Source organism: Ipomoea triloba, chromosome 13, assembly GCF_003576645.1.
Source record: "Ipomoea triloba cultivar NCNSP0323 chromosome 13, ASM357664v1".
Taxonomy (NCBI): domain Eukaryota; kingdom Viridiplantae; phylum Streptophyta; class Magnoliopsida; order Solanales; family Convolvulaceae; genus Ipomoea; species Ipomoea triloba.
In genome coordinates this window covers 1,430,587-1,443,277 of record NC_044928.1, presented here as the reverse complement: position 1 = coordinate 1,443,277, position 12,691 = coordinate 1,430,587, and the positions used below count along the sequence as shown (strand labels likewise).

At 34.0% G+C, this 12,691-nt stretch overlaps 2 protein-coding genes across 5 annotated transcripts in view; both read right to left on the bottom strand.

Annotated features, from left to right (window-relative positions):
* The window catches only part of LOC116002532 (receptor-like protein 54), a 6,831-nt gene extending 3,168 nt beyond the window's left edge, over positions 1-3,663 (bottom strand). For 3 of the 4 annotated variants that reach the window (XM_031242699.1, XM_031242701.1, XM_031242700.1), the window contains exons 1-2: positions 1,573-3,663; positions 26-263 (exon numbers count right to left, since the gene is read on the bottom strand). In XM_031242699.1, the coding sequence (XP_031098559.1) occupies positions 1,640-3,631 (1,992 nt within the window). In that variant the 5' untranslated portion in view covers positions 3,632-3,663 and the 3' untranslated portion in view covers positions 26-263; positions 1,573-1,639. Of the gene's footprint in view, positions 1-25; positions 328-1,572 lie in introns of all 4 variants that reach the window. The other variant, XM_031242698.1, reaches the window with a different exon arrangement.
* A 5,734-nt stretch (positions 3,664-9,397) lies between these two features.
* On the bottom strand, positions 9,398-11,266 carry LOC116002309 (receptor-like protein 54). The gene has a single exon (XM_031242412.1). It carries the CDS (start codon positions 11,264-11,266, stop codon positions 9,398-9,400), a length of 1,869 nt encoding a protein of 622 aa, XP_031098272.1.
* Between the last annotated feature and the right edge of the window lie 1,425 nt (positions 11,267-12,691).

The following is a 12,691-nucleotide window of genomic DNA, read 5'->3' as shown; positions in this document are numbered from 1 at the left end:
GAAAAAAAAAAAAAAAAAACCCTACTTGGATTCGCCGCACGCTCTCCCGGACTGGAACCCCTACATCGTCGACGGCCACCGCCAACTTTCACCATTCTTGGCTTCTCAACTGTAAATCCATCGCTGCTGGGGACATGCACGACTGCCTCTGTCCGTCAGGAAGACACCGCCGGAAGCTTAAACAACACCACCGTCGACCGTCCAACCACTTCAGCGTGAAGAAAGGCAGCGTCCACACCATCCCAACCAGATCGTCGACTTCACTGATACCATTGAGAGAAACGACGAGAATGAAACTGATTAGACGAAAAAACGAAGCCGAACCTTCTGCGACAATAACAAGAAACGTTGACGAATGGGAATACCAAAAATACATGATATGCCCAATCTTCCAAAATTAAAAGAGTAATACAAACAACACAAATACCCCAATCAGCCTAATAGGCACACGCCTAACACAAAAATAACTCAAAATTATCATTAATCTTACACCATCAAATATTCCAATCCAACATACATTATTAGTCCTCTGATCTATAATACATTAGTCCTCACCTGAATACATTTCTCTTTCTCTCTCACTCTCTCTCTAGGTGCGTTGTTTTTTTCTTAAGGTGCGTGATATGTATGTTTAAGGTGCGTGAGTTGTTGAAACCAGGTGCGTCATTTAAAACCTTAGGTGCGTTATTTGTGTTCTTAAGGTGCGTGTCTTGTGTATTTAAAGTGCGTGGTTTGTGTACTTATGGTGCGCAATGTGTTCTAAACTGAAGGTGCACTATTTAAAAACTAGTGCGCGATTTGTGTACTTAATATGCGCCGTTTTAATGCTTAAGGTGATCAGTACTGCACAACCACACAGGAAGATGTGCACCTGAAACCTTCCATATATATATATATATATAACCTAAAAGAGAGGTTAATATTTTTTTTTGAGTACGGAGAGGTTAATATAATTAATATAATAAAGAAGAAAGTGAACCAAAAATGTCAGTAAGTTCATAGCCAAGACTCGCCGACATATAAAGACACAATTGAAAAAAAAAATAAAAAAATCTAAGAAAGTAAATGGACATTGCAGCACTATAATAATAATAATAAATAAATAAATAAATAAAGAAAGAAAAAAGTGGGTGTAGGTAAAGAAATAAATAGGTGAAACTCTCACACTATGATAATTGTAAGACTCGCTCTTTGAGTATAATCTATCATAAGTAGGTGAAACTCTCACACTGTGATAATTGTAAGACTCGCTCTTTGAGTATAATCTATCATAAGTAGGTGAAACTCATTGTAAGACTCGCTCTTTGAGTATAATCTATCACCTAAAAATTAACTAAGTTGCCTGTCAGGGTGGCTTTTTGTATACACCGATTGACGATTTAACTCATCCAAAATTCATGTAAGTTCGGAGTGTGGAGTCAAAAATTTAGCCTTTTACACCGCTGAAAACCATGCATACATATAAAATAAAAAGGATATTAGGAGAAAATGAAATAAAAAGCACAACTACATACATCCAAGCCTACAAACAACTAGTAGAACAATCACACATGGTAAGAAAAGAAACTTTACCTAAGCAACGTAGGTGGTTGACGAGAAGAATATAAGCACCAAAATTATTGATCGAAAAGAAGTTTTGCTAACGAGACTTCTTTCTTCTCCCTTGACCTCTCTGAAAGAATATCTTTGACAGAATTCCATCTATCATCTTGTTATAATATGATCTCCATTTGCTGGATAGCAAAAGTGGCACAAAGATTCCTCCTAGACCTGCAACAAATCCAAATGCAACGCTAATGTAGATATCAACATGGTGAGTTGATTCTTTCTCTTCTGATTCTGGTATTGGAGATGCTGGTTCATCAATGCCAGTGCAAGATACATTAAGTTGGAATCCACATAGCCCCTTGTTTCCCATGAATGAGCTTGCATCAAAGGTATCCAATTGAGTGCTTCTTGGAATCCTTCCAACGAGATGGTTGTATGACAAGTTTAAGACTTCCAGGAAGGTTAGGATCTCTAGTTGCACCGGGATATTTCCTGTTAGATTGTTCAATGAAAGGTCCAGAGCTTCCAAAGCTTTCAAGTTTTGAAGAGATGGAGGAATATTTCCAGTTAGGGCATTGTGAGAGATGTTAAGGAGATAAAGCTGTTTAAGCTCTCCAACACTCTCTGGTATACTGCCTTCAAATTGATTACTTGAAAAATCAATAGAAGTGAAGATAGATAGAACCTTCTCTATAGTGTAAGTTTGGCCTTTTAAAGACAATATGATTGAATCTTTATAGTAAATCCTACTATCTCCTGTGAAGTGCAAGTAGTCAGCCTTTGAGTTTAATTCATTCCTCTCAACCAAAATAGCTTTTAATGCCAAGAATAAATCAGTTGGTAGATGTCCACTGAAATTATTGGAAGATAGGTCAATGACTTGTAAACTTGGCCAGCTGTTATTTACCCCAAGCATGGGACAAGAAATGCTTCCATGAAAATGATTGGAATGCAATACCAGAATGTGGAGATTTGACAATTTATTGAGCCAACAAGGAAAGGTATCACTTATTTTGTTGTTTCCAAGATTTAAGACCTTAAGCTTTGTGCAGTTGATCAAGGAGGGAGGAACTTTCCCTTCTAAGAGATTTTGACTAAGATCCAATGTCTCTAAAGAACAACTCTGTTGAAACTTCTGTGATATCTCACCACTTAAATGATTTCCTCTAAGATTCACTACAAAGAGATTGCTGTTATTTTGAACCAGACATGATGGTATTGTGCCATGCAAAGCATTGTGGGACAAGTCAAGCACTTTCAGATTGGCTGCTCGACACCAGGAAGTTGAGATCTTTCCACTTACTCTATTTTTTGCAATGGAAAAGAAAAAAAGGAGATATGGGATTTGATCAAAAATATCAAGAGGAATCATGGAGAAATTGTTGTTGGAGAAGTCTAAATACTGAGCTTTGGGTGGTGATCGTGGGATCTGTCCACTTAGCATATTAGAATTTAGATCAAGGTAATAAAGAGAACCGTATTGCATTGGCTCTTTCATATGGGTCAAACGATTGTGAGAAAGATTGAGCTTAAAGAGTTGCCCATTACCAATTCCCCATATCCAATTAGGAATTTCTCCACTAATAGTGTTGTTGGAAAGATCTAACCACCACAATTTAGTTTGGCTTTTCAAAAAATCAGGAATTTTTTGCAAATTGCAGGAGCCCAAATTTAATTGTCCAAACTGAGGGAGTAAGGGAAGTTCAGATGTCCTTATGGTTGTCTCAATTACCAAATTGTTATGGGAAACGTCAAGAACGTCAATATACTGGCTTTTAAATTTTGTTGGATGTACAATATTGTTAAATTTGTTTGATGAAAGATGAAGCTCTGTAAGATTCTGAAGTTGAAATAAGAATGGAGGTATTGTTCCTTCAAAGTCATTGCTACTTAGATCAAGATATTGCAATGGAGAAGTCACATTTTGCAAATCAATCATTTGACCAAAAAAATTATTTGATGAAAGATCTAGTGATGTAAGGTTTTGAAGTCGAAAGAAGAATGAAGGTATTGTCCCTTCTAAGTTGTTTATACTCAAATCAAGAGATTCAAGTGGAGAAGTCACATTTTGCAAATCAATCATTTGACCAAAAAATTTGTTTGATGAAAGATGTAGTAATGTAAGGTTTTGAAGTCGAAAGAAGAATGAAGGTATTGTCCCTTCCAAGTTGTTGTCCCTCAAAAATCAAGAGATTCAAGTGGAGAAGTCACATTTCGTATTTCAGTTATATGACCAGAAAGCTTGTTTCCCCACAGAGATAAGGTTTGAAGTGATGGCAGGAAAAATAGTGATGCTGGAATGGGTCCTGAAAATGAATTTCCGGACAAGCTCAGCTCAACAAGCTTGCTAAGCTTTATAATAGAAGCAGGGATTGGTCCACTAAAATGGCAATATGAAAGGTCAATATCGGACAGCAGTCTGAGGTTTCCTATGGACTCGGGTAAATTCCCAGAAAATTTTGTATCAAAAAGTGTGAGACTTTGAAGCAATCCATTTTCGGGGAAGTCTGGCAAAGAACCCCCAAGCATCAAATTGTAACTTAAGTCAATGGTTTGCAGAGTTGGTACCTGGAATACTTTGTGAGGGACTGTTCCACTGAAGTTGCAACGTATGAGGCTCAAAACAGTGAGATTGGTGAAATCCGTGAAGAAGTCTGGAAATGGAGCAGAGAACTTGACCCAATCAAGCATAATAACAGAAAGTGATGGCAGTTTATGCAAGAGAGAAACATTGAAGCCACCCATGATTGAGTAATCGTCGGTGAGGTCAAGACTTGTAATAAATCCAGTAGCAGCATTGCAACTCAGACCTGGCCATCGGCAGCAGTCACCTCCTTCATCCCACAGCATCAACTTGGGGGATGCAAAAGAATTGTGAGTGATTTCAGTTCGTATCTGGAGAAGCACAGACTTTTGATCGGGAAGACACTGACCCAATGCATGCATAATTGTGAATAAAATTGAAAAGAGCAGAAGCATGTTAAACATGAGAATCCTCATTTTATGATGGAGCAGAGTTAAGTTGTTTGTTGTTGAGGTGTACAATTTCGGAAATATGGATAAGCATATATATGAATTAGAACGCAATCAACACGCATGAGTTCCGTGTGGAAACAGACACTCAAGTAATGAAAGCAAAGCTTAATGCCCCGCAACACGTTTGGTTCACGAAATGAATTTGGAGAGAATAGAATATGAATATAAATTTTTTTTTTTAAATAGTGTAGATGAACAATGTTGTGCCATATTTTGCTCAACACTGTTTACTATCAGAAAAAAAATTGCCATTTTACCATTGTTATGAAATATTACTACGGAAATAATATTTCTAAAATTTTTTTTTAAATTCAGAGTGTTGTGATATGAACAAATTTTAAGTTTAATTAAGGGTAAAATAATAAATGCTCATTCCCAGGAACATTGTTCCTAAGAATGGAAAACATTGCCAAACAAAAGAATAGGCCTATTCCCGGGAATGCTATGCCATTCAAGACCTATTCTGCGAACCAAACATGCTGCTAAAGTATAAACTGTGTGGAAACATAGTTTCGTTTGCCCCCAAGGACTTTAATTTTTTATTTTTCTCATTTTGCAACACTTAGGTCCATTTATTAACTAGAGAATTAACTAGTATTATGAAAAAATAGAGAATTGGAGAATCGAAAACAAAAAATATGTTAACAACCATAGTTTTTCATTTTAAAACTTGGAAACATTTTCCAGTTTTACAAAAAAGTGGTTGGAATACTTTTAATTTTTAAACACTATTTTCTAAATGAAAAACAAAATCTCTATCATCAATTTTGCTATATATCATTATAATCACAATTTTTACCATTATCTTCTTACATATTTATTGATTACCATGATTACATTCATTATCATTTTCTTTTACTTATCACAATCTTCTATTTTTTCTACTCACATATAAACATAGTTTATTTGCTTAAGGTTAAAGTTAGGCATTATTCACATTATCACAATTAAAACTTGAATCCTACACCAAATTTTAGATTTTGATTGAACTTAATAGATTATTGGTTCGGATATTTTTAGTTATATTATCTACAAATCTAATAAGAGCCAATAAATTAACTTGTTGATCAGAAATACAATTACATCTGGACTTTAAATGGTAGGATTGTCCAAACAATTCATAATAATGACACCCCATCAGCTCTAGTTGAACAAGTTTATACATCATTCTCAGAATTTTATCAATGCATGAAAGCTTCTAAAGAAATTTGTAAGTTAATTTTTACTATATCATTATAGCAATATATATTGTAACCATATATTTTAAATTATTTATCCTCATCATTTATTAACAGCAATTGTCATTGACAAATTCTCAAAATAATTTGTCTTAACAATGAATGGAAATAAAAAAAAAATCAATAATTTTATTGTTGTTGATGAAAAGTAAGTCATTCACTCTATAACTCTTATTAAATTAAATAAATTAGTAACTACAGCAACAAATAATACATATGCATTTCTACAATGTCTTTATTAAAAAAAAAAATTCATTATCAATAAATTGAATTAAATAAGAGAACTAATTTCATTAATTATATCATTTTTATTACATCATAGACTCATAGTCGTTCACTTTAAAGTTAAATTGAATTTTTTTTATTAAGATAGATTTAAAATGTTTACATTTTTACTACCTTATCTAATCTTATTTCTTAAACTAGAGATTTCTCTACCCACAAGAACTCATTTAACAATCATGGTTGAACCAAATGAAGCCTGAGCAGAACACCTAAAGGACTAGCATGCTTTTATGTTAATAAAAATACGTAAATGTTAATTAGATCATTATCTTACATAGCTACATTTAAAATTCATTATTAAAAATATAAATGCAGTGCAATAAAATATCATGACATACTTGAAAACATTGAAAATATGCCGAGACTACAACTATGGTGCAATTAATTTGGAAAATCTAGAAAATGAAGAAATTTTAAAATAGTCATTGTTTCTGCATTCATTGATCTTGTATGTGAAATACTTATTGTGCATTCATTAAATATATTAGAACTAATATAAATTTACAATTCATTTAATCTTCTAGACTCAACTTGCTTAGATTAAAAGCAAAATTAGTATCAACCTTAACAACAAAAGCACTTAGTATATAGGATGTATCCACTGTTTAAAAAATGTTTATGCACAAAGTGACAAACAATTTAATTCTAAGGTTAGTATCAATTCAATAAAAAAATTTAAAAAAAAAAAAACACAGACACACACACGCAAACGCACAAAATCAATTACTACACTCATTCATAATAATTCCAAAAATATGAACTTGAAAATAAATAGGTGCAAAATGGATGTTGAAATTGTTGATGAAATTGGACATGTTGTGGCATCAGTATTCAGAGTTCGGACTACTTGCAGAGTTATTGTTGTACTATCAAGTAAACAAGTTATGAAAATAGAAAAATATGTACTACTCATGAACCTTCCACAAATATAATAAATATTACGGAGTAATATTTTATTCAATACTTTCACATGAAACATGTAGGGAAAAAAATACCATTGCAAAATATTAATAGGCGCTTGTAAGATCAAGAGTTCATAGTAAAACTAAGATTCCAGTCATATACACAATAAGGCAAATCCACAACTTTCTACATCATAATCTCATTGAATGAGGCTACCATCTATGCTACAACCAGTAACTCAATTGCAAACGACACACTACCAACGAACAAGAATATGACAATAGTGAAGATGAAGTCAATAACAATGCTGCCCAAAAGAAAATTAAGAAGACTTAGAGAAATTCAACCAAAAGTAATATTTATTTAGACTATCGTGTTTATGCTAAGTATTTTAGACTATCGATTTTACAAAGTTACAAATGTTTATCTTAGTGACAATTATAATGAATCTCTCATATTATCTTGCATTCATATGCTTTGAATAACATATTTAAATAAACAAATTCAACTTTCAATTAAGAATTTATCCTATATAATTTTGCATTTATATACTTTGAAATACTTATTTAAATATAACTATATAAGCATTAGGTATTAGTCCATTCGCTCAATGCGCATGTAAAACTTGGATCATAGTGGAAAGTATAAATTTGGTCCGAATATCTGATTTTGAAATTTCACAAATATCTTTATATATATATACTTTATATATATATATATATATATATATATATATATATATATATATATATATATATATATATATAAAAGGATGAATTGACGTATAAAGTCGTGTGATCTACGCCCTATGGAATCAGTCAAACAGAAACAAAAAGGATGAATTAACGTATAAAGCCGTGTGATCTACGCCCTATGGAATCAGTCAAACAGAAACAAAAAAGGATGAATTGACGTATAAAGCCGTGTGATCTACGCCCTTTGGAATGAGTCAAACAGAAACTAAAAGGATGAATTGACGTATAAAGTCGTGTGATCTACGCCCTTTGGAATTAGTATTGAAAGCAAAGCTTCTGAGTTGCCCCTAAAGTCTAAACTGTGTGTAAACATAGTTCCAATCAGGCGGCAAACGCTCTTTAAAGGATTTTAGATTTTTTTGTTGAGTACTACTGAGTCTGTTACAATGTAGGATCTGTTCATAGTTACTTTCTCGACCTATTGAAGCACAAAGAGTAAACCGTTGTCTCCACTGAGGCTCGAACCCACTCCCATCATCCATGTGGGAGTGTAAACCGGGACACCGGGTGCCACTAGACCACAAGGATTGAAAGCAAAGCTATGTGACATTTATCTACCTTGCCAAGCCAATTATGCAATCAAACAAAAACACATGTAAGCTTGAAAATTTAATAATGGTAAAATTTTAGCTTTTGATTTCCCCTAAGGCTATGTTCGGCAAACCTAGCTGAAAAGGTAGCTGAAAGCTGAAATGTAGCTGAAAACTGAAAAGCTATAAGCTTGAAACTGAAATCTGAAGAGCTGTTAATCTAGCTGGTATGCTTAAAAATGTTTGGTAAAATTAGCTTTTTGATAAGCTGATAATTGAAAAAAAAAAAAAGACTAAAAATGACATCTTCATACAATTTAAATAGATTTGTTTATATATTAAAATATAAAATAGTGAAAACAATATATTTTAATACAATATAAATTAAGAACGTATATTTGAAAACATATAAAGTAAAACAAATGTTTATAATTCATAAGAGTAGTTCATACAAAAATCAATATTCAAACACAAATGTCAAATTGAAATTATAACCAAACATATTGAAGAGAAAAAGTCAAAAAGGTTTACCCAAAAAAATTTTAATTGGGAAGGTTAAATGATGTCATTTCTTTAAAATAATAAGGTTAAAGATGAAAAAAAAGTTAGGAAGCTACTAGCTTATTTTGAAACGCTACCTTAGGTAGCATTCAAAAATAAGCTTTTATTTTAAGCTACTAGCTTATTTTAGGAACATTACCAAACAGAGCTTATAGCTTATTAGTAGCTTAAAATAAACTATAAGCTCCTAAATAAGCTCTGCCAAACAGAGCCTAAATGAAATGTATGAATGTGTCCACATTTTTATAGGGAAGATATCCTAATATGAATTGAACCCTCCTATATATATATATATAGCGTGATGCTCCTATGAGAAGTCCTCTTCTCATGAGTATGTGAGAACTAATCTATGGATGGGGTATAAATAAAAGATCAATGATCATCTTTAATCCAATGTAATTAGCATTCAAACATTGTATGTATGAAAAGTCCATTTAGAGAAAAGTTAAAATTCCCTCATTCTATTTATTATGTTTGTATTGGACAATGTTTTTATTGATTGTTATTTATTTATTTATTTTGGGAACATTTTTCTCGGTACTTATTTCAATGGTTGATTATGATTTTTTAGTGTGGTGTGTGCACTTGCATTGTAGAATGCACATAGCCCCTTGTTTCCCATGAATGAGCTTGCATCAAAGGTATCCAATTGAGTGCTTCTTGGAATCCTTCCAACGAGATGGTTGTATGACAAGTTTAAGACTTCCAGGAAGGTTAGGATCTCTAGTTGCACCGGGATATTTCCTGTTAGATTGTTCAATGAAAGGTCCAGAGCTTCCAAAGCTTTCAAGTTTTGAAGAGATGGAGGAATATTTCCAATTAGGGCATTGTGAGAGATGTTAAGGAGATAAAGCTGTTTAAGCTCTCCAACACTCTCTGGTATACTGCCTTCAAATTGATTACTTGAAAAATCAATAGAAGTGAAGATAGATAGAACCTTCTCTATAGTGTAAGTTTGGCCTTTTAGAGACAGTATGATTGAATCTTGATAGTAAATCCTACTATCTCCTGTGAAGTGCAAGTAGTCAGCCTTTGAGTTTAATTCATTCCTCTCAACCAAAATAGCTTTTAATGCCAAGAATAAATCAGTTGGTAGATGTCCACTGAAATTATTGGAAGATAGGTCAATGACTTGTAAACTTGGCCAGCTGTTATTTACCCCAAGCATGGGACAAGAAATGCTTCCATGAAAATGATTGGAATGCAATACCAGAATGTGGAGATTTGACAATTTATTGAGCCAACAAGGAAAGGTATCACTTATTTTGTTGTTTCCAAGATTTAAGACCTTAAGCTTTGTGCAGTTGATCAAGGAGGGAGGAACTTTCCCTTCTAAGAGATTTTGACTAAGATCCAATGTCTCTAAAGAACAACTCTGTTGAAACTTCTGTGATATCTCACCACTTAAATGATTTCCTCTAAGATTCACTACAAAGAGATTGCTGTTATTTTGAACCAGACATGATGGTATTGTGCCATGCAAAGCATTGTGGGACAAGACAAGCACTTCCAGATTGACTGCTCGACACCAGGAAGTTGAGATCTTTCCACTTACTCTATTTTTTGCAATGGAAAAGAACGAAAGGAGATCTGGGATTTGATCAGCAAAATCAAGAGGAATCATGGAGAAATTGTTGTTGGAGAAGTCTAAATACTCAGCCTCGGGTGGTGGTCGTGGGATCTGTCCACTCAGCATATTAGAATTTAGATCAAGGTAATAAAGATAACCGTATTCCATTGGCTCTTTCATATGGGTCAAACGATTGTTGTTGTTGTTGAAAAGATCTAACCACCACAATCTAGATTGGCTTTTCAAAAAATCAGGAACTTTTTGCAAATTGCAGGAGGCCAATTTTAAGTCTCCAAACTGAGGGAGTAAGGGAAGTTCTGATGTGCTTATGGTTGTCTCAATTACCAAATTGTTATTGGAAAAGTCAAGACTGTGAATATACTGGCTTTTAAATTTTGTTAGATGTACAATACCGTTAAATTTGTTTGATGAAAGATCGAGCACCGTAAGATTCTGAAGTTGAAATAAGAATGGAGGTATTGTCCCTTCCAAGTTGTTGTCCCTCAAACCAAGATGTTGCAATGGAGAAGTCACATTTTGCAAATCAATCATTTGACCAAAAAATTTGTTTGATGAAAGATCTAGTGATGTAAGACTTTGAAGTCGAAAGAAGAATGAAGGTATTGTCCCTTCTAAGTTGTTACTACTCAAATCAAGAGATTCAAGTGGAGAAGTCACATTTTGCAAATCAATCATTTGACCAAAAAATTTGTTTGATGAAAGATCTAGTGATGTAAGGCTTTGAAGTCGAAAGAAGAATGAAGGTATTGTCCCTTCCAAGTTGTTGTCGCTCAAATCAAGAATTTGCAACGGAGAAGTCACATTTTGCAAATCAATCATTTGACCAAAAAATTTGTTTGATGATAGATGTAGTGATGTAAGGCTTTGGAGTCGAAAGAAGAATGAAGGTATTGTCCCTTCCAAGTTGTTGTTGCTTAAATCAAGTAATTCAAGGGGAGAAGTCACATTTCGCAATTCATTTATATGACCAGAAAGTTTGTTCCAACTCAGAGATAAGGTTTGAAGTGATGGCAGGAAAAATAGTGATGCTGGAATGGGTCCTGAAAATGAATTGAAGGACAAGCTCAGCTCAACAAGATTGCTAAGCTTTATAATAGAAGCAGGGATTGGTCCACTAAAATAGCAATCTCTAAGGTCAATATGGGACAGCAGTGTGAGGTTTTCCTATGGACTCGGGTAAATTCCCAGAAAAGATTGTCCACCAAAGTGTGAGGCTCTTGAGAGATCCATTTTCCGGGAAGTCTGGCAAAGAACCCCCAAGCATGTGATTAATACTTAAGTCAATGGTTTGCAGAGTTGGTACCTGGAATACTTTGTGAGGGACTGTTCCACTGAAGTTGCAATCTGCCAGGCTCAAAACAGTGAGATTGGTGAAATCCGTGAAGAAGTCTGGAAATGGAGCAGAGAAGTAGACCCCATCAAGCCTAATAACAGAAAGTGATGGCAGTTTATACAAGAGAGAAACATTGAAGCCACCCATGATTGACCTCTCGTGGCTGAGGTCAAGGCTTGTAATATATCCAGCATGATTGCAACTCAGACCTGGCCATCGGCAGCAGTCACCTCCTTCATCCCACAGCACCAACTTGGTGGATATAGAAGAATAGTAAGTGATTTCACTTCGTATCTGGAGAAGCACAGACTTCTGATCCGGAAGACAGTGACCCAATGCATGCATAATTGTGAATAAATTTGAAAAGAGCAGAAGCATGTTAAACATGAGAATCCTCATTTTCTGATGGAGCAGAGTTAAGTTGTTTGTTGTTGAGGTGTACAATTTCTGAAATCTGAATAAGCATATATATATACGAATTAGAACGCATGAGTTCCGTGTGGAAACAGCCACTCTTTTAAGTAATGAAAGCAAAGCTTAATGCCCCTACAACACGTTTGGTTGAATTTGGAGGGAATAGAACATGAATATAACTTCTTTTTTTTAATAGTGTAGATGAACAATGTTGTGCCATATTTTGCTCAACACTGTTCACTATCAGAACAAAAATTGCCATTTTACCATTGTTATGAAATATTACTACGGTAATAATATTTCTAAAAAAAATAAATTTAATTCAGAGTGTTGTGATATGAACATATTTTAAGTTTAATTAAGAGCCAATAAATTAACTTGTTGATCAGAAATACTGTTAGTATAATTATGCATGTGGCCAAATCTTCCTTCACATGGCTTCTCACATGGCTGCACATACCACACACATGGTCTCCATAATCACAACTCACTCCTCA